This window comes from Solanum dulcamara, chromosome 4 (assembly GCF_947179165.1).
Source record: "Solanum dulcamara chromosome 4, daSolDulc1.2, whole genome shotgun sequence".
NCBI classification, from domain to species: Eukaryota; Viridiplantae; Streptophyta; class Magnoliopsida; order Solanales; family Solanaceae; genus Solanum; species Solanum dulcamara.
Window position 1 is genome coordinate 10,258,385 of NC_077240.1, and position 22,437 is coordinate 10,280,821.

Here is a 22,437-nt window from a genome sequence, read left to right on the forward strand (position 1 = left end):
TGGTAACTTAATTAGTTGTAAAATAAAATTGTTTTTTTTTATCAATTATTTTGACCAATTATACGGCTATGTGATTGGACGCAAGAGGTTTACTTCTTATAGTAATATTTCATAGGTCAAGATAGTTATGGTTAATTAGGTTAAGTAAAGTAAATAACTTTAGTTCAAATTTTATATTTAATTTAATTTTTTTAAAAATATATATAAATTATTAATTTTTAAAATTCAATAAATTAAAAGAACTAAAATCTGGAACACATAAAATTCAATTCCTGCCTAGGCCCGATGGTTATGGTTACTTGGAGAATTTTCACTTCATCAAATGGTGTTATATAACGTTTCAGTTATCTCTACGGATGGCATCTGGAGACAGTAGACGTTTGTGTTTTAAATAATTAAAAGTTATTAAACCAACAACTAATAATTAATCATATCAATATAATTGCGTTATCTTGGAACTATAATATAATATAAAGTTATAAACAATACTTCGCACAGCGATGTGGACCGCCTAGTTATTTAATTAATTAACTCAATCTTGTTCGGCCTTCCAAATTTATCCACGTCTTTAGTTTACGTGAATATTTTAATCGTTATATAATTGTTTGTTCGATATTATTTAGAATTATTATTTCGTTTTAATTAAGAGAAAAGACCTTGTAGTTTGACAGCTTATAATGTTTCAAAGAATTGTATTTCAGCCCTTACATCACATGGTTAGTTGAATAAGAAATGAAATATTTAGATAAATAATTCATATTCAATAACTCTCTGATTACAAAGTATTTGACAACCTACATGATTCGATCATATTATTAATTTAAAATGAGATTTCCATTATTGTAGATGAGAATGTTAAGTAAAACACAATAAAACATAATCTTCCAAAAGGCATCAACTGTCGATACATGCACGATATGCATAGATAGCACATTTGTCGTTAAATTTATTTAAAGAAATAAATTATTTTACTAATGATTACACCAATTATTTTTAGTATCCTCACATAATTATAAACTTAACCAAAATTTTTAATTATATGACATTTTTTTTTTCCATTCTGTGTCGGTATTCACGTTAGAACTGACTAAATCCGAATTCACGCCGAAAATTTATTAAAATGTGGAACGTCTCAAAACATATTTTATCATTCATTTTATACAATTTTAATAACCCTCAAGAATTTAAATTCACTAAACTCTTCAAATTTAAACTTTCGATATACATAACTATTTTTAATCTAAAACTCCATATCAAATCAAATACTATCGTAAAAAGGGAGGAAATAAGTACTTTTTTTTTGGAAAATGAACTAAAAACGTGTAGGTTGTAAGTTGTAACCTAATGAAGATTAATCTTACTTTTTCTGTCATTATGCTTTAAAATGTAGAATTGAACATTCATTTTAGCTAATAACAAAAGTTTCAAGTTTCTAATGATGTAAAAATATGGAATTTCATACCTCTACATATATATATATATATATATATATATATATATATATATATATATATATTGATTTTTTTAAAATTAAATATTTTTACTTTATTCTTGAAAATATGTTCCAATAATATGAGTTAGAATAATATAGTATTAGGTTGAAGTTGAAAAAATAATGTACGTATTTAGACATGAATGTTACTTAGATTTTTTTAAATTGTTGACTTTCCTTACTTGTACATGCAATCGTACTATTTCGTTTGAGCATCAATAAAATTTCCAGCTAAAAGATTCGAGTTTAGAACTTGGTTGTTAAAATAAAAAACAAAATTTTTTTGCAAATTAATGCATGGCCAAAAAAATATCTTGAGAAATTTAAGGGTAATATCGACATCTCATTATTTGAGAAAATAATTAATACAGGTACAAAGGAAGTTGCACACCACATGTTTATTAAGGTACATACTCCGTGTATGTTAGTAATAAGGACACTGTACACAAAATAAACCAAACTCTGATTGTCTCCTTTTCCCTTCCCCTTTAAAGGATCAATAACCAACGTAATCTTTTAATGGATTCTCATCTTTTCTCTCCATTTCTCAGCCCCCCTTATCGGAATTTCGTCATTTTCCGGCAATCTTTTTCTGATTTTCCGACCTGTCGATAACTCTCCGGCCATTTCTCCGACCATATTTAACCGGAAAGTAAAACCGAAGGTGGTTCACATGGTCTTGTACTTTTTGCCCTGTTTCTGTAACATAAGGGTGTTATGTGGTTTAGCAAGTTGTTTCCTTTTTTTGGGACTTTTTTTTACCAAAAAAATGTAGAAAAAGAGATATGGAGTAGTAAAGTTTTGCACTTTTTATTGGTTGACTATCTAATCCTTTACCTATAATTGGTTAACTGTTCGAACTTTCACCTTGTTAGTTAGATTTCGATCCCCATCTTGTAATATCTTTGGCCCCTGTTTTGAAAAAACTTTCAAGAATCGTAAATTCTGTTCCAAAATCCATTTGGTTTTTTCTTGTTATTTATGTTGTCATCTAATTTAACTCTGTTTGTTAATTGAGAAAATGGTAAAAAGGGACAAACTTTACCTATAATTGGTTAACTGTTCGAACTTTCACCTTGTTAGTTAGAGTTAGATCCCCATCTTGTAATCTCTTTTCCCCTGTTTTGAAAAAACTTTCAAGAATCATAAATTCTGTTCCAAAATCCATTTGGGTTTTTCTTGTTATTTATGTTGTCATCTAATTTAACTCTGTTTGTTAATTGAGAAAATGGTAAAAAGGGACAAACTTTTCAAGCGTAAAGAAGTTGTCTTTCTCTGTTTATGTTAAAAAATACATGGTGGGAATTCTCTAGAGTTAATGGATTGATGGGTATCTGTTCATTCTTCTGACATTGTTCTGTTGTTGGAATTCCAAGTTGGAGTTTGTATATTCTCTGCCTTTCTTGCATAGTTAAAAGGTTCTTTAATCCTTCTTCAGATTCATCATTTTTGGATATTTCTGAATTTTAAAACCTGTAGATTCTTAACTTTCTGACTCAGTTCACATCCCTTTTTACCTCAGCTAAGTATGTCTAATTGCTTAATTCATGTCATGGGGTGTGTGTGGGTGTATTATTCAGTTTTTTACTAAATATGATATGCATATTTTTGGGGTTGTTGTACCTATAAATCTCAAGATTTTCTTGCCCTCTCTTTTGCAGGGAGTATTTGGGGTAGCTAAATTAAAGAAAGCTTGAAATGGGGCATTTTTCTTCAATGTTCAATGGATTAGCAAGGTCTTTTTCCTTGAAGAAAAGAAAGAATAGTTCTGGGAATGGGAAATATGATGGTAGAGAGGCTGTTGAAGTTATGGCTAAAGAAGCCAAGAGAAATGACTTGATATTAAGGTCTTCAGGCACTGTAAATGTTGATGGTTTTAAGAATTTTGCTTCATTATTCTCCAGGAGGGGTGAAAAAGGGGTAAATCAAGATTGCTTCATTGTTTGGGAGGTATATTTCCATTTATTAGCCTATTTGTCATCAATACTACGTCACTTGTCTGTTGATCTTTTCAGTTGTGGTATCTATGAATTTGTAAGTGTTTCTTTTGGTTAGCGTCGGATCTAGAGGGGTGAGAGGGTATTCACCCTACCCCTTGGGAAAAATTTACATTGTATATATGATGACGTTTTTATTTTCTGTAATTACCCCCGAGTGAAAATCCTACATTTGCAAATGTATATGATGATGGATTCTTTTTTACATTGCAGGAATTCGGATGCCAAGAAGACATGACATTCTGTGGTATATTTGATGGTCATGGTCCTTGGGGTCATTTTGTGTCAAAGAAGGTTCGAGAATCGATAGTATCATCGTTGCTTTGCATTTGGCAGGAGAGTCTAGCTGAGGCTTCAGCTGATCCAGATTTGGATAAAAAGCTTCAAAGGTTTAACATATGGAAGGATTCCTTCTTAAAGGCATGTGCAACTGTGGATCAGGAGCTGGAACACCATCCCAAAATTGATACATTTTACAGTGGAACCACGGCTTTGACAATAGTCAGACAGGTAATTGCTTCAGCTATCTGGTAGTGCTTGTCTGGTCATCCAATTTTTGCCAACTTGCTTTTGACTTGGCACGGAGTTTAGGAAAATGGAAGAAGATTTTTGAATCTAGTAGTCTTACACTAAAAATATGTAGAATGTATCGGAATGCTCTTTAATTTTGTGGTGTCAAACATGTAATAAGTAAAACTGAAACTAGAAAGCTGTCCAAAAAGGATAGAGATGTTAAACAAGAAAGTAGGACGAACAAATTAAAATGGAGGAGTAAACTAAACCTTGTTTTGTAAATCCATATTGTCCCTCCTGCTAAATTTTTAATAGATTATAAGTAAAACTCAATGTAAGAAAAGTATGCTGAATTATTGAATGAATCTAACTTCATTGTTTAAAATGGAGGGAGTAAACTAAACCTTGGTGAAGTAGTAGTTTGAAGCCTGAAAACTGAACCTGTTATAAGTTAGAAAAACTTTATCGTCTTTTTAGCATTTGATTAGTGACTAATGAGCATTAAGGAAATTGACCATCTGGTCTTCTGGCCTGTAGGAGACCTTTTTTTAAGTTCATGTTGTTTTATGTCTACAGCAAAATGAATTTAATTCATAGTTCCCTGATCAGTAAAAATTGTTTAATCATCTCAATGTTTAATGTATTGCAGGGTGAGGTTTTATTTATAGCAAATGTTGGGGACTCACGTGCTGTATTGGCTACCACTTGCGATGATGGCAACTTGGTACCAGTTCAGCTCACTGTTGATTTCAAGCCTAATCTACCTCGTGAGTACATCATATATGCAATAAGTTGGTTGTATGAATCCCCAATGTACATGTCGCTTCAATATAACGAACAGATGTATGTATGGTATTTTAGTTTGATGTTTCTTTTTCTTGCAGAGGAAACTGAGAGAATACTGCAGTGTAATGGTCGTGTATTTTGCTTAGATGATGAATCTGGGGTGCACCGATTATGGCTGCCCGATGAAGAATCTCCTGGATTGGCGATGTCTAGAGCCTTCGGGGACTATTGCGTGAAAGATTTTGGTCTAATTTCAGTGCCTGATGTGACTCAAAGGCATATCACAAGCAAAGACCAATTTGTTGTTCTGGCAACAGATGGGGTATGTTTGGCCTTGTGGATTGTCCGGAATTATAGAATTAGTCTAAGTAGGACATGTTTTCATTACTAATAGTATCATATTTCTTAATTAAGCACATAGAACAAAAGTAGGTATATCTAAAATGATAAGCATAAGGAATTGATTAAAGATTCTTAAGTTCAACAGAAGGCCTTGGGCACAATAACCAGCATTGTATTACGTAGGCTGGGAGTTATCTTCTTGTAAGTGCAATTTCTTTGATGACTACTAAAATGTAGTGTTTTTCTAATTTATGCAGGTATGGGATGTTATATCTAACGAAGAGGCTGTAGAAATTGTATCCGAAACTCCAGATAGGGCAAAAGCAGCCAAACATCTTGTTCAACGCGCTGTCTGTGCTTGGAAACGTAAGAGGAGAGGGATAGCTGTAGATGATATTTCAGCAGTTGTACTTTTCTTTCATTCTAAGCATTTCTGTCAGCATATTTATCCTGTAACTACACCAAAATAACACTTGATAGAAAAAGCAAGTTTCTGTCTCTCATATTCTCTACGTACCTGCCTTTAGTTGGTATAGTTTTTTCACATTTTATTCATAAAATGGCCTGGATTGGTAGTCTAGATACGAATAATCATTCTATTAGCTCGAACAAGTATGAGGGTGGCAAGGCACGACCAAAAGCAGGAAGAAAGAGAACCAAGCTGGGAGCTTCTACATGCTTGCATATTGGAACATATATAAATGATAAAATCTTAGAATTAAAGTGCTCTTCAAGTAAGCCTCAGTCCCAAACAAGTTGGAATTGGCATGAATAGTCACTAACGATTTTTCTCCATTAAAGAATACTTCCAAGTGGTGCAAAAATGACAGATCACAGAAGTAGGGAACTTGGATGATGAAGTTAAAGTTCAATGAAGACTAGCTGCAATTGGAGGAAAAGTGTTAAATTTCCTGCTCTAGAAATTCCGGGGAAACCGACCTAACCTAGGAGCGGACTAAACAAAGAGTTAAATGTACGTGTGGCTAAAAAGTCAGCCCAAGAAAATAAGAAAGCAAAGGCAACTTTGCTGCTGCATCATGTCAATAAGGAAATTAAGGCCTATAATTGTACAGCTCAACCACCAACCATTTCAAACGGCTATGAAAGTAATACTAGAATTTGCCTTACCCCATTAACATAGCAGTGATATGATATAAAATTATATCATATAGTCAAGTTTGTGCATTCAGAAAACTGAGACTTAACCATCGCAAAAATGAAAAATAAAAATATAATATAACATAAAAATAAAAGTTGAATGACATGCATTTGAATTGCTGATACATTAAATAACATCATAATTTACATAATTATATCAATATTTAGTATTCTGTAAGATTGATTCCAAATCAACCAATATCATTAAAATATTGAGCGTATTGAACATAGGATTGTTATGACTGTAGCTGATGAAATTATTGGCTTCTTTTTAAGTTCTTTTAGTTTCAAAGCTGTCTTTTATCTTGATATCTCGTTGCCTGTGACAACAAGTCAATGAGCCAATTATTTTCTAATAGAAACATTCTTATAGCAAATGAAAAAAATTCATCAATTTTTCTCTTCGTTTTTGCTTTTTTCACCACAATAGGTTGTTCTGATGATGAGATGGAATCAAGTGCAACATCCTCATTCATGAAACATGTTGGAAATGCCCTCAAAAGCTAAAGTTGTAACAAATAGAGACGTGTTGCTCCTTGCATTAAGTTAGAACAATATGCCCTGAGGCAATTTAAGATCAGTGAGATATACATCCGATCCAAAATACAATTCCAAAATCTCCCACTGCTTGATCACTAACCCAACTACTAGGCAGAATCCAAATAATAGTCAAAATCTACTAAACCTAAAACTAGATAATATTATAATACCACTATGTTAAGGGCAAATTTTTTACACTCCGGTGGATCCAAAGCCACGAGAGCTTCTTACAGTTGAGTCAAGATCATCAACCTCCTCAACCTCTGGTGTCACAATTTTCTGAACAATAAGCTGAGCTATCCTGTCCCCAGCCTTAACTTCAAAATCAACTTCGGAGTGGTTGAACAATACTACCCCAACTGGCCCTCTATAATCAGCATCTACTACTCCAGCTCCAACATCAATAGAATACTTCCATGCCAGACCAGATCGAGGCGCTATAACCAAAAACGAAAAAATATCCCAAAAGATATCAATCGTGAGAAACCATAGGGGTGTGGTAAGTGGGGGATACTGGGCAGGAGTGAAGGTGAGTTGTGTTGAAAATTGAAAAGACACAATCAAAATGAAAACCACACGGAACACACCATAAGAAAACTGGAAAACATCTAGCACAAATATTTTTAGAAGTCCAAAGAAGTAATTCTCAAAAGGTATGAAAGAAATTACCAATACGAGCATAAGTTCCTTGAGGAACAGCAATGCTGAGATCCGTGGGTACTAGAGCTTTGCCTCTGGCGGGCACTTTAGTCTCTGCAGCACTGTATACCAATAAAACAAACAATTTAGAAAAAACATCTCGAGATTCCAAATGGATTTAACTCAAAAACTGAGTGGAAATCTGAAAGCAGACCTGGATAGATCGTAACCAGCAGAAAGAGGAGAGGCTCTGGAGGGCAAAACGGCGCTTTCAGAGAGCTTCTTCACTCGGAAAAAGGGGACTTCATCGACATTGCCATTTTCGGGGTGGTCCAGTTTCTGAATCTTGGGAGAAGGCTCAATGATCTCAGGAGAGTTGATTTGATTTTCTGCCATTTTTGGAAGCTGGAATGTCGAAGAGGAGTTTCTGAGAATGCTAGGGTTTGAAGAGAGAGCGGGAGATTTATGTAGGGGAATTTTCGCTAAGAAAAATGAAATGGCGCCAAATATTCCCGCCTTGTTCTGTATTGGGAAATGGGATTTTAAATCTTGAGGTTTAAAATTAAAAATATGTCAAAGTATTGAAATATTATTTTTTTTTGTATTTTTAAATATGTTATATGGAAATTATAATTTAGAAATTGCTAAAAAAAAAAGGAAAAAATCATTCTTTTTTAAATGAATTAAAACATAAAATAGATCAAACAAATTAAAACGAAAGAAATAATAAAGTATGTTTATAATGTAGAGTGTTTACTGTTTAACATAAATTGTACTCCTAAATAGAAGATCTGAACAGCAATTTACATATATATTACTTTCAGGAAACACAAGGATTTTTTGGGACCAACTCAATTAGTCCATAAAAGAATAAGGTTGATCCGAAAATACCCAGGAGAGGCTCGGGGAAGAATCGCGGTTTGGCATCTTGAAACACAAGAAATTTCTGCATTCTAATATACATAAATAAGAATATATGTACACTTTCTTAAACACAGAGCCTATATATCTATCTACATATCATAATTCAATTTGTAGCTTAATGGAACACTTGAGGAGAAGTATAAAACTCGGTCTCCATAAACACCGGTCTCAAATCTTCTTCACGCATGAACTCCAACGGAAAAGAAACAAGATGTCCTTTGACTGACTTTAACTTCTCCTTCGTATTCACTACAACTACTTGCCCATTATCTTGAACTTCAAGTTTATCGGGAGCTACACCTAGATCAATAGTAGTGTGCCCAAGCTTATCTTTCCAATGGTTCATACATTGTCGAAGTTCAGATCTGCATTCCAGGATGACATTAGATAACATAAGCAACTCAGCACGATCAAAGACTTGGCGCTACTAACTACCCCCGCCCCCACCTCCACAAAAGAGAAAAAGATGGTGGAAAGTCGGTGTGGTAGTCACGTACCTTGTGTGAACAAGATCATTTGGGATGCAAGAGAATACATCTTGGTAAATTGTGGCATTTGACTGTAAAATAAAACATATAAAGAGTTATTGATGCTCTGAGATAAAAATCTAAGTGACCAAATTGTGCAGTTTGAACAAGATTTCATGCATGGCGGTACATAGAAATGATATTCCTGTCGATGGGCAGTTACATTAAGGCAAATAAATAACTAAAACAAGCAGATAGATTGATAATGGAAGTGCTGTCATACCAGAAAGCTTTGTGTCTATGTTAATGTATCCATGCATCATTACCAAAAGATAGGCTACGGCAGAATTGTTTTACGCTTCTTTCGAGAATTAGTACATCATATTTTCGTATTGCTTTTCTTTAAAGGCAATCAACTAAAGTAAGAATACCGGTCTCACCTCTGCAGTTGCCATCCATATATCTTTGTAAGTAGAGTCAGCCACGGGATCTTTGATTTGACAAGTCTGGAAAAGAAAGGACGGCCTTTAGTTGCTATATTTCAAAACATGTGTATAAAAGTATTGCATGTCAAGACATGTGACATCCATGAGAGGAAGTCTTATGTCATTCGAAATCTGAAGCATCACTAACCTCTTCAGCACGTAAACCAAGGTGCTCTGCCCACAAAGAAACCCGAAGGCTAAAAGCAAACTTTCCAGCCTTCCAAGGTTTTCCGTCCATGGTTGAATCAATGAAATCTTTATCTTCAATGACTATACAAATCTGGAACCACCAATTTTCTGTCAGAGGTTCCTTTTTTATAATTATTTTTTAATCTATTGTTTAAAAGTATCTACAGAACAAGATACAACTTTCGGAGATGCGTAGCTGAAAGAACTCATTTGCAGATATCCAAGGTAGAAATTGATACGTGAAGCCTCATGAAGTTGAAAAGCAAGAAAGTCATATTTATCTTTCGACAGGGGACAACTCTCATTCACAAGCAGCATGTGTGGTATAAGCAGGTATGCATGAACCAACTATATGAATCGACAGACAGAAATTGAAGTTGAAAATGGGATGAACCTACAGTTTCCTGTGGTAGATGAACAAATTCACTGACAAAAGCAAGATTTATCCAGATAAAAGCTGGATGTGTTTCTTTTTCTAATTTTTGTGCAGTGTCTAGTGTCTAAAGATATAAGTTATACGTTTCCTTGAAAGAAGAAAAAAATCTACAAACTCTCAAGTGACAGTTCTAGCAAACGACATTAGAATGTTCGCAAAACAAAAGTCCACAATGGTTCTAACTGTTTGACCGACAATTATTCCCAATATAACCATGTGAACTTAGATGAGCTATTCCTAGGAAGTAATGGCTGTTTCTCTTCTTCTTCGAAGAGAAAGAGACTTTCTTATAGGGAGTAAGATTTCATGTGCTTCTCATTCTAAAAGCCTAGAACAGATTTACCTCAGAGTCGCGAGATCCAAGCAAACTTCTGTCATTTATATTAGATGATCCAACCAACGCTATACGGTCATCCACTATCATCACTTTACTGTGTACATAGATCTGTGTTAAAATTTGAGAATTTTTAGTGCAATAGAACACCAAATTTTCCAACAATCAAAATCAAGTAAACTTGCATAGATACAGGTTGCATGTTAGAGAAAGAAGAACAAACATTGAGACACGATGATAACATTACATACTAAACAGTAGAACGAGTTAACCCTTCAAGGCTTGGGAAAAGAATTTTCATTTTCAAACTTCCGCCTAGTATATACATCAATTTTCTTGGAGGCGAAAGTTTGATCATACAAATATTAGATTGACTGTTTCTTAGCAATTCAAAGACAGTCAATGCCAATGTATGGACTATCTTACTATATAAGTGAGTTTCAGTTAATTGATTTACTATATACTGTTAGCTCTTTAGGAGATTACCTGACTCGTGAACATGGGGCCAACATCAGAAAGCTGGCCATATGTCCTGAGGCCATAAAAAGATATGTAATCACAAGTTTTTGGACCCAATAGAGCATTAAGATTGTGCAGTATTGAAGTGTTGCCCTTGCAAATAGTCCGATATTGCCAATGCATTAAGGCTCTCACAGTTGCTGCCCCAATGTCATCCAGGCCTCCCTGTAATTTTGAAGCAAGTTATGAAACGTAAAAACTCAAAACCAACTTACAGTCTCCAATGTGAAGAGAAGATGCCTACCTGAAAACCAGGTAATAGTGGGATAACTATTATAACCCTGAAACACTTATTTTCTTTGTGTGCTCGCCTTATACGTCTGTATAAAGCATCAGCTACACGATTGTGTATAATTTCATCTCCAGCAAGACCCGAGATGAAAAATTGATTCTGAAAGTTTTGCAAATAAAAGCATGAGTTTTCATTTGATAAGTGGGCTTCTTTACTATATTTTTGCTCATAACCATCATAAAACAAATCAGAACCAACAAAGACAGAAAACATTAAGAGAGGACAAACAAGAACCCTCAGAAGTCAATTGTTATCAATAGCGTGACAAACAAATCACAATATCATATTGCTTCTGAGAGAAAGAAGTTGCTTGAGGAAGTACAGAAAAAAAAATAGGAAAGATCAGGTCAGCTCATGTTCTCATGGTTTGATATATCTAGGTTGCTATAATATGATAGCAAGCACATGTGTGATATGCGTGCGTATTAATCAGTCAGAAGTTATCAGCTGTTGTACCATTCAGTTTGTGGCTATATGTACCAGAATGTATATAGAGGATATTAGCAACTACTATGAAATCCATATTACTTGGAAATGTTGAGTATCCTATAAAATCACTTTCTAGGGCTGAGGAAGACCAATAAACAAAGAATAGAACATGAATCGACTCTTTCATTTGTTAAGCTTCTTAATTTGTAATGACTTGTAGATGCACATCCAGACATCTGCTTTCAAATAAGGGTGGCATGCTATCGCTTCTAGCCTGGCATCCCCTCAAGAAGGAGTAAGAACACAAGAAACTCGGCCACAAATTTTATATAATGCTCTCAGTACAAGGTTTAATCCAGCTCAACTATAATATAGGGGTAAAAGGAACTTACATTAGGAAAGCTTTTCCCTGGTAATATTAGGTGTTTCTTTTAAAATATATTTACTATTGCTTATACTTTGATTTTTTTGGGACCACAGAATGCCTTGTCAATAATTAAGCAAGCAGGAAAAACATAAATGTCAGTTTAATTGAAATTTCGAAGGAAGTACCTGATTTTTTCTTTACTACGACCTCTTTTCCAAGACACTGGGAGTGTATAGTGTAATTATTTACGATTGTATCTTATTCAATTATTTACGATTATCACTTATTCTTAGCTTCCAGATTTCCATCACATATTATTTTTTTCTACGGTAAACTCACTCTAAATGTACAAACTTGTAATGGTCCTTTCTCAAGAACTTTTCTCTAGAGACCGCGGAATGGTGTAGTGGTGCATTCTGAACAAGAAGAGTACACTTGTAACTGGATATGGCAAACTCACTCTAAATGTACAAACTTGTAATGGTCCTTTCTGAAGAACTTTTCTCTAGCGACCTCGGAATGGTGTAGAGTATCGACGTCGTGGTTAATTTGTGCATACCTCAATGAACACAAAGCTCTGACAATCAATTGTAATTAGTGCATACCTCAATGAACACAAAATGTTCTGCTTCCTCAATAAGAGAACAATAAGCTTTGTGAATGCTGTCTTCAGTTTGAGTTGTTCCAGCAGACCACTGGCTGACACTTCTAATGACCTATGACAAGTTAGCCAATGTCAATGGCAGTACAGAATTAACTGAAACATATGCGAAACTGAGTAAACAAGAAAATGAATTAAATTTTCAGGTCATCTAGGAAGTAGTTTAAAGGAATATTATGAACCTAAACATTATCAGCAGAAAGTAGAAAATATTTGAAGTATTTAGCTAAGTGGATGCTACTAATCCCTACCTTCATTTTTTCAATATCTTTATCCTCTAACGACACACCCAAAGGGGGGAAGGGTTCCAACCAATACTTTCTCTGCCTGATTTATATTTAGAATTTCTTCAAGTGGTCTACTTTCAAGGTTCTAATACTAGCTCAAAGTAACCTTAATTTTCTCCTTGTTTTTATCCTTGAGAAATAAAGGCTAGCTACTAAACAATGTCAATAACCATTATACCTTTATAAGCAGAATGTAAAAACTATCCAATACACTATCCAATACACCACCAAATGACATCCTCATTGCACTATAATGTTAAGCTAACCTGACCGTGACAATGGGTCCGAGGACCAACATCTTCTATTTCATCAGTTGAAACCACTTCTGCTACTCGCTCTTGTGTCTCCCACCAATTATCTAGTTGGTGAGTTTTCATTTGGCTTTGGAGATATAGGTGATGAAGATCATCTGAAAAAATATCTTCAGACCTAATGACAAAGTATTAACTAGAAATACATCAAACTTAAGTAATAGACTAGAGACCAGACCAGTCAACTTCTCGTCCGTACAGGAAACCTCCTCATCACAATCAGCTTCCTGGGGTAAAAGTAACGGGATGTCTTCCAGTGGTGACCCAGATGGAAATGGATCTTGTCCATTTAGATTTTTTGAGTTCAGCTCAGATGTCTTACTTTCAACCTCAATTTCTCTGCTTCTGCCCATGTAGTGTGGAAGAACCATATGATGCTGTGGCATAAGCAGTGGTATAGTCTGTTCATTTGGAGCTTTGCTTCTCTGCATCAATGGTCAGAAATATTAGCAACTTGAAATTTCGTGAAAAAGTACACTGAGGAGTAGAAAAGAACCTTAGCATGATTCCAGCGTTGAACGAAGTGTCTGGCAACATCTCGGCAAGGTGGTCCCCAAAGAGCACAGTGGACATCATGCCATGGCATTCGGGGATATTTCTCCCGCTCTAGTTCATCTTTCATGGCATCTTCCCAAGAATTTGGCTCGGACTCTCTACATAATAATGACAACTTAGATAATTAAATATTACATTTGCTGCATATGGGTTTTAGTGCCTTCTACAACCACTCAAACTTAAGAGAATGGTTTAATTCTTTTTGTTCTCCATCTACAGAATTGATATCAACTTGAATCATTTCAAACGAAAATAGATATTCATTTGCAATAAGTTGGACAAATATGAGTCTAATAGAACACCCGCCAAACAAGAAACTTTGATTGAATCAAACTAAATGATCTAATGGAGGTCTAGAACATCACTCTTACCCAGTACTCTTACATTTTAGGACATCTCAAAATCTTTCAGACTACTATTAAAGATACTATTAACATGAATTTCACTAGTTTCAAGAATAGAAATTTATTTAAACAATCAAATTTAAATTTTGATAAGATGCTTTCTCCTATCTAACAAAAAGTTTAAGTATTCTTCTCACTCGCTGTCTGTCTTTCTCTCTCTCTCTGTAAGAAAAGGAAAATTGCGGACAAAATGAAGGGAAGTTGTTTGCTTCTTTTCTTTAGTTTGACATACAAGTGGAAATGAATAGAAAATTTAACCTCCTTCCACATTAAATTACGCGAGTACTAGATGAGTAATTTCTCCTCTTTATGTTTCTTCTTGATTCATGCAAACCAAAGAAGGGAGATAAATTGTTTAACTTTCCATTAGTTTCCCTTCTCTTTCCTCATTACCAAAAAAAGATGATACATTCTTTTGCCTCAAATTGTCACATTTCTGGGACAAAACAGAAAAATAGATAACTAAATTTGATTTAAATCCGTAGACACAATTTCAACATGGAGAGCAATAGCTCTTTCAACTATATCATGGTGGACTCTTTTCAAAATCTACATATCCCATTCCTAAATTCAACAGGTTACAAATATATTTATTTCATCATCTGAATGCTAATGGAAGCCTATTCTCAAACTCATACTGACTAAAGGAGTTCTAAAAGTACTCTTGTTAAGAAATATAATGGCGCCCATATCTATTTGCTATAAGTTATAAATACAAACTTGACAAAGGAAATTTCAAGTTCATGACTAGGTCACATACATTCCATAGCTGGCTTACCTTGGGTTATAGTAGTCCTTCCCAGGCCAAATAAAAGGCGGCTGATCAGCCAACTTGTGCTCTCTTGTGTCATATCGGCCAAAACATAAATCTAAACCTCCAATGTAACAAATCTTGTTGTCCACAATGACAAGCTTTTCATGGTGCGACCTGCATGTAGAAACCACGTTTTAGTTTTAATAAGCTTATCAAGCAGAAGGAATTAATATACATAGAGTGTAGATACAGATGAAAAATCTATTCTAAATCATGACCACATCAGAGTCTATGCGGTATCAAATTCTTAACTGCCTACCACAAGTAGATCCCAGCGGAGAAATGGTTTGGATATCGCAAGACTTTAACATTTTTGTGAATTTTGAGAAGCCTTCTTTTGCTGTATGAACTGTTAATCTTTAAAGCAATTGAAACCTCCTTGTAGAGAAGAACATAAATCTGCATCAACATATATTTAACAGTTAGACTGGATCTTAAAAATCACAATGGAAGAAGTGTATGGGAAACACATCTTTTTGTATCCTTGATTCCTTTCTACCTTAAAAAGCCTTGTAGTGAACAATGAGATGTAAGCATGATCCCTTCTTTTACAGAATAAGCTAATTTTAAGATGAAGATACCAAGAACCAATATGAGTAATGAAGTGGCATTATCAAGCGAACCGTGGTCAGCCATTTATTGCACCTATTACCATCTACATTTTCTATGGCCAAATAACACATACATTACTCATTTCTTTTTTGATTGTAGAATCTAATAACAGATTATAAAAAAAGATCGATAAACAAAAAAAGTACACGGACATTTGTACATAACTACTTGATATACCATCTATTCAAAATTCAGCAAATGCTCCGGCATATTCATTTTAACTTCAGAAAGCCAGTAAAGCACTAAAAATTCTTAGTATGAGCAGAATGCACATCAAAATCGCTGGATACACTTTGTTACATGTAAACACTCTAGTTTCATTGCGTCTCTGTTAAACACAGTGTGTCTAGATGCAAGACAAAATGCCTAGTTCCTATTTATCACAAGTGACTTGAGAAATGTCTTTCAACAAAAGTGTGACTTATTACTGTTGGCAGACATTAAAGAATAGGAATATTTATACATGCAAAATTTCAAACAATTTTTTTTTAGGTAAAGATAACTATTTTTACTCAATTTATTATAAAGGTAAAAATGTTAGGTAGAGATCAGTTGCATATGCACCTGGATCCCTTCTTTGGCTTTAGTCTCAAGTAATGCATCAAGTCTAGAGGAACTATAGTTGTGAAATGGACGTCTCAAGTACAGCTCTGGGCAAAGCCACCATCCAGTTATATAGATCTGCATAAAAAAAAATTAGGTGGAACTATCTGCAGCAAGAAAATTTATGATTGAGATGTAAAAAGTTGATAGATCAACCTCAGATTTTGCACTTTCTATTGAAGAAGCAATTGCGTCAAATGCTGCTTTCCCATCTATAAACCACTGAGCTTGAGTGGCATCATCATTTGTCCCCCTCAATGGAGCAAAAGAACCAAAGCGGTGAGGGTTACACCAACCTTCTGGAGGTTTAAGAACAGCATCATTAATTGCACATATCCAATCATCGACTTTGGCATGACTTGTGGTTCTAATCCTTATGCTACGGTTCCCACAAGAAACCTTTCAGCCATTACAACTGTCAGTTTTATGCAAAAGGAAGCAAAACAAGATGCACTCTTTGAGAAGTAAATTCAGCAATTATGAGATTACTAAATACAGAAAGAAGAGATTAATTAAATTTGCAACATACAATTCCATTTCATGTCACACTGAACCACTATTTGAATAAGGGGGGAAGAAACAGAAAATGGATTTTCCGAAAGACTGCAACGTTACGTAGAAGGAAAAGGTGACTTCCCCACATATCTTGGTTGACCAAGAAGTTGTTGGACAGTTAACAAGAAAATTCATTAGTTTGACTAAATTTATTGGTCATTTTTTACTTTTTCATGAATAAAACTACCTAAGATTAGTAGAATCTATCAATGCTACTTGAATGGTGAATTGATGGGAAAAAGAAGTAAACAGTGTAAACTTGAAACAAGCTCAATCATTACTTAATATTATAGTGCAGAGCTGATTGGTTTAGGTTAAATCATCTCCTCAATTCCATCTGCTAAAATCATTTACAAGTCATCATACAGGTTTAGGAATAGAAAATCTAATTGATTAAACTTAAACTACTACTTCAGTATGTGCACAAAATCTCTTGTTTGTACCCAGTCTTGCTTTCAAAACTAGATAATTCTCAGCTTCAGGCACATTCAGGTGAGTGTGGCATGATAAGCAACTAAAATACACAACTTTGTTTGACCTATATCTTGACTAATAAAATTAGCACTATGTAGTAGTAGAGCACTAACAAAATGAACTTGTAACCAAGAAATAAGAAATTGTAATGGTTAAAAATTGAGTTAAAGTTCCAGGAATGCTAAAACACCATAAAAGAAATTTCTGCAGTGTTTGACTGGAAGCAGACCTTAAATACATATTGCAAAGGATTTCTTTCTCTTATTTCCTCTGCCAAGTATACCGCATTCTCTCCCTTCCCGTTAGAAGTTGGAAGCACATCGAAAACAATAATGTCCAGTAGTTTTGCATCAAAAGGATTGTTTAGTAAGGCCAAGTAACCAGGTTTTAGAACAGCCCAAACCTGCATGAATAGTATAAGTAGTTAAGACAAGGAAGACAAAAACATTTAATATGGTCAACCATTATGGAGGACATGTCATATTCAGACAACACTTATTCCCTAGACAAGTTCATGATTCAGGAGAGCAGAAAAACTAAAAGATAACCTTAGCCTTAGATCTACGTTAACTTAATAGGTGTCTGCTGCAGTTGCAATTGTTTTCATCAAAACTATAACTCCCATTTTCCGGTTAAAAATTGTTCACTCACGTGGCGTTAATAACTGGCTAAATCCAACTATTGGCATTTTCTAGATTGGACATGGACAAACTGGTATTGAAAGTGGACAATGTTAGAAGATGCAGAATCTTAGATAATATATGATAACAACCACGGAAATAGGAACATGGAAACTCAGGACCTGAAGGTTCCCAAGATGAGTTCTTAAATGCATATGTGGCTATCTATCTCATAGTGTCTGACCACCTCTACTCATCCATAACATGCCTCATTCACTATGTTTCTCTGAGTTCAAAAGTCACAAGAGTGATTTTCGATCTTGTTCTTAACAAATGAAGTCTCCATTTATCTTGTCACTAAAGAGGAAAAATACTTTTCAGGTTTGCATATTTATGTCTGTCTCGAAGGAAGCTGAGGAAGGAATGCATATTCTGCATGTAATAACATATCTCGAATCGGAATGCAACATAAATTAGGTATATCAGTCTTCATATAAGAACAAAATCAGTTCTCATGCCGTATCTCTGTAAGATAGTATTTGTCAAGTAATAGAAGAATCGACCAAGCTTTCCAGCTTTCAGAAAGATAAAAGATCTTATGTGCAGAAAAGTTTGCACATATAAATATGACCACAAATGTTGTCAGTAGACTATGCACTATGTTGATCATTTACCTTTTGCCACTTACTCTTGCAACAGCCAGACCAATAACATATGCAACATCCCACATTCTCCTCTTCTTTGGGAACTTTCGACAAATGCTTCACCATTACATAATTTTCTTTGAGCTTTGGGCCATATTCTGGTAAGAATGATAACTTGGATACCTCCAAAAACTTGCACACCTGATGTTTAAAATTCTCTATTTGTTACAACCAAGGAAAAGAAACAATGGCAGAAAAAAGTCCCAAAGAATCAAATATACTGTTTCATAACTATTAAAACCAGAAATTGTCCCCTGAGCCAGGGTATCTAAGGAACTATTATTTGGAGGAAAGGTAGAATATCATCACAAACAAGAATATCCAACAGTACAAGTCTAATGAGAAAAGTAACATCACTTAGAGGAGCACTGATGCTAATTGCCTAATCGGAAGGAAGTATCTGTTTCCCATACTTCCTAAACTGGAAAAATATTGAGCTACAACAGATGTTACAAGCACTTTTCCCATGCTTAATTCAAGATTCAGGAGAAATTTCAGCAATTAACCAGTCTATGACCTCCAAGACGTCAGTGAATACCTCTGCCAAAAGTTAACTTCTGCAACAACTGTCCATTCCATACAAACTTTTCTAGTCCAAAGGTCGCTTTCTAAGAACAAAATGCTGGAGATTGAAACATAATACGATACACACCTCTCGAGAATTTACAATGTCCAAATTCCCCAAAAAATGATTCAGATATTCTTGCATAGCAATTTTTGCTTTTCTTGTGATGGTTTGCTGCTTGCCCAATGATGGACGAATGATTGATAAAGCAGCCCGGGATGGAACACACCTGCAAACATACCCACCGGTAAGAATCATAGCTGGTATTTGTAGAATGCTTTGCAAGGTCCAGCCTGCTAAGCATAACAATATTCAAACAGAAACATGTTGAGACCTATTTCTAATACTATCTTCATTGTAAATTGGCACAGCTGCATCATCTTCATCATCGTCATGTGTGACAGTTGTTTGTTCTCCTATACCAATGTGGTGAAGCCATTCTTTAACCTTTTAAGAAGTATTTGAGAATGAGATTAGGAAAACTTTTAGACAGTAGCCATTATCAAATTCATGGAATGAAGAAATAACAAAGGCGTAGAAATGTCTCATATATGTGAAGCAAAGAGAGATAAACCTGCTCTTGTTTCTCATGGAGTTCCTCAATTATTGCACGTTTCCTCAATGCAAAGTGTAAATAAATAACTTGTGAGGCCTTCTTCGATAAGCACCACTTGAACTGCTAAATGGAAAAGTAAAAGAGGAGATGGTCATGTAATTTGAACACAAGATCTTTTTATAGAAACTAAAGTTCATTGACTAACTACTATCAGAATGGAAGTAAAAACAAATTCAACCTTTCTTTATCCCAAAAAAAGAGGCTAAAATAAATAAAGACTTCAAAAAAACGACTTCCAAATTGCTAAATGCTCTATGTTTTCATTATTTTAGCATAAAAGAGTGAAGGACAAAAGGCTTAGCTAGCAGAAAGGTCATTCTCGATAGGGTCACCTGAAACTGTATTCTAGAAAGGAAAAGTTGATAGTAACTTAAGGTTAAACCAGGTAGAAGGGCCAAGTGCATGATATGGAATAGCTGGAATATTAAATATGATTTACTAATAACCAGGTGAAGAGAAACTATAGCAAATTCCATCACAATTGTCAAAAGTAGGTAAATCCAAAACCTTAAGAACAATATTAAAGGAGAAAGTGATGACCTAAGATTAGTATCAAGAAACCCTGCTTACATGCTCTTTGTTAACCCGGTCAACTGGACCACACATAAAAGAGGTGATATGTTTAAAGGTTGTACTTCTTTTATCAAATGAACTGAGCTGTTCATAATCACCTATTGATTGAACTTCAATATACCCAGTTCATAGGCCTCATGACTTTCTTCATCCGTACATGCCATAGCATATCCAATCCGCCATTCTCACCTCAGTGAATTCTTTGATGACTCTATATGTATATTTTCATGGTTGCTTCCACCATAAAAAATCCATAGCCTAGCTTGTCAACTTTCATCCTAACCACAACGGCCAATCTTTACAGTATTTATGATGCCCGTTTCAATAATTACACCATTACAAAATGATCTAAATGTTGCCCTTGATCACTATACAGAAATATTGTTCCAATTTGCCTACTTAAACAAGGAGACAGATATATAGTATAAGCCATGGGGTCAAAGGCATATTAAATACATACAAAAATTAAATTCTGAACCCAGTAACTCAAATGGACAGTGAGTTCAGTTTCATTTTGAACTTATAAAGTTCAAATCCTGAATCGCGTTCGTTTAAACACCACAAAGTTCCAATTGAATCAATAGATACATATTCTAAAACACGATTCCCAACTTAAATTATAATGATAGAATTTTGTTAGTCCAATTAAACCTCTGTTGCTTCATACACGAGATTATCAGACCAATATAAAATCATGTACTTAATTCCTTATTTCATCGACAACAGCAACTATTACCAAATGAAAATAGAAGCAGAAAAATCCACTCCTTATAGAAATTAATTACTGAAAAATAGTCTTCACCTGCTTGTACTGGACTTCAATTGTGTATGACAAAAGCAAAGGGCTTATATCACTAGCATCTGGTCTTGACACGCCAATAATAGTCGCCTTCGGTAATTCCTCGAAGATAGTCGCTTGTTCGGGGTAGTATAAGAGCGAATGCGTCGACGACATTGCTGACGCCGGTGCGTTTATCAGTTTCTCCGTCGACATTGCTGCCTGCTGCCACTTAATTCCCACTTGAATTATCTTCTTCTACAGTAGAAACAATCTCCAATGATGAAAATCTCGTTTAGCATATCAGAGAAAATGTACGAATATTCTGTTGTAACTTGTAAGGATAGTTTATGGAGAAATTGAAGTTGGAGTTGTTTTTCGAACCAAAGGCAATTTAAATAGAATATTATAAATAAATTAAAAAATAAATAATTAAGTGATAATAAAAACAAAATAACATTATAATCACATCATAATAGGACTTTTCGATTATAAATGTAATAATATGATATAATAAATTTAAATAATAATCAAAATAAATATTATATTTATATTAATGACGATTAACAATCATTTCTTGGCTAAGGGTAACAGGTGAGATCATGTACTTCGCGTGAAGCTCTCTTGGAATGGCGACACGTAGTGGTAGGTTATGGTGAGGTGGGTCAGTTTTACACGTGGCGATTGTCCATTTGTTGACAGTGAGGTTTTGGTGCGGTGGTGCAATTCGGAATTTGATGGTGTCACGAAAAAGAAAAAAGGGAACTGATGGTGTCAGTTTTTTTCGACCCAAAAGGAAAAACTTGGTCCTAACCATAATATGAAGTAACAGAATTATGAGTGATAAAATAATCATAATGTTTTTACTTGCACCTTTATAATTTGTTTTTGTTGTACACATTTTTAAAGACAGCAAGAAGAAGGAACTTTCAGTTTTCTTTTCATTCTTTATTCACTTATAATAAATTTTAGGGTACTGTTCATCTATAATATTTTCTACCAATGTACAAAACTACATAACTTAATGAAAAGTCCAGCCAAAAAAAATAATTAATACAAGTAAACTATAATTGAAGTTTAGTCATCATAATTTCAAAGAGCTTGATTTTCTTTCCCATGATAAAGTTGGACTTTAACAAGTCAATTAGAGGACATAATTGTCATTTCAATATGGATGGAGACAAGCCTCCAAAATTTGCCATTTAAATGTTGTATGTCCCATATAAGAGAATAAATTTTAGAATATCCAACTTATAAATGAGTATATGCTAGATTAGCCACCAAACACTTGTCAGAGGTATCATGATCATATTCCATAGATTATTCCTAATAATAACAATGATAATCAAAACCCAATTGTTACGACCCTATTATTATTATTTTTCGTATCAATGTT

The 22,437-nt window shown here is 34.4% G+C and overlaps 3 protein-coding genes across 4 annotated transcripts; 1 reads left to right on the forward strand and 2 right to left on the reverse strand.

Annotated features, from left to right (window-relative positions):
* The first annotated feature begins 1,902 nt into the window (after positions 1-1,902).
* LOC129886125 (probable protein phosphatase 2C 34) lies at positions 1,903-5,633 on the forward strand. Its single transcript, XM_055960675.1, has 6 exons — positions 1,903-2,156; positions 3,154-3,442; positions 3,703-3,999; positions 4,652-4,769; positions 4,887-5,110; positions 5,388-5,633. Exons 2-6 carry the CDS (start codon positions 3,191-3,193, stop codon positions 5,598-5,600), a joined length of 1,104 nt encoding a protein of 367 aa, XP_055816650.1. The 5' UTR covers positions 1,903-2,156; positions 3,154-3,190; the 3' UTR covers positions 5,601-5,633.
* Positions 5,634-6,792: 1,159 nt separating this feature from the next.
* LOC129884651 (deoxyuridine 5'-triphosphate nucleotidohydrolase) lies at positions 6,793-8,002 on the reverse strand. Its single transcript, XM_055958937.1, has 3 exons — positions 7,682-8,002; positions 7,498-7,589; positions 6,793-7,265 (listed from the first exon to the last, which is right to left on the reverse strand). Exons 1-3 carry the CDS (start codon positions 7,861-7,863, stop codon positions 7,021-7,023), a joined length of 519 nt encoding a protein of 172 aa, XP_055814912.1. The 5' UTR covers positions 7,864-8,002; the 3' UTR covers positions 6,793-7,020.
* A 222-nt stretch (positions 8,003-8,224) lies between these two features.
* LOC129886127 (phospholipase D zeta 1-like) lies at positions 8,225-21,413 on the reverse strand. 2 transcript variants are annotated; one of them, XM_055960676.1, is made up of 21 exons: positions 21,066-21,413; positions 19,649-19,750; positions 19,409-19,521; positions 19,162-19,303; positions 18,480-18,650; positions 17,415-17,588; positions 16,313-16,555; positions 16,118-16,234; positions 15,201-15,340; positions 14,906-15,055; positions 13,665-13,821; positions 13,347-13,593; positions 13,124-13,266; positions 12,515-12,625; positions 11,066-11,212; positions 10,789-10,986; positions 10,312-10,413; positions 9,492-9,623; positions 9,299-9,364; positions 8,889-8,950; positions 8,225-8,756 (listed from the first exon to the last, which is right to left on the reverse strand). In XM_055960676.1, the coding sequence occupies exons 1-21, from the start codon at positions 21,255-21,257 to the stop codon at positions 8,507-8,509; spliced, it is 3,159 nt and encodes a 1,052-aa protein (XP_055816651.1). In that variant the 5' UTR covers positions 21,258-21,413; the 3' UTR covers positions 8,225-8,506. The 2 variants fall into 2 exon arrangements, with proteins under 2 accessions (XP_055816651.1, XP_055816652.1); XM_055960677.1 differs by lacking the exons at positions 8,225-8,756; positions 8,889-8,950; positions 9,299-9,364; positions 9,492-9,623 and having other exon boundaries at positions 10,324-10,399.
* Positions 21,414-22,437: the final 1,024 nt, after the last annotated feature.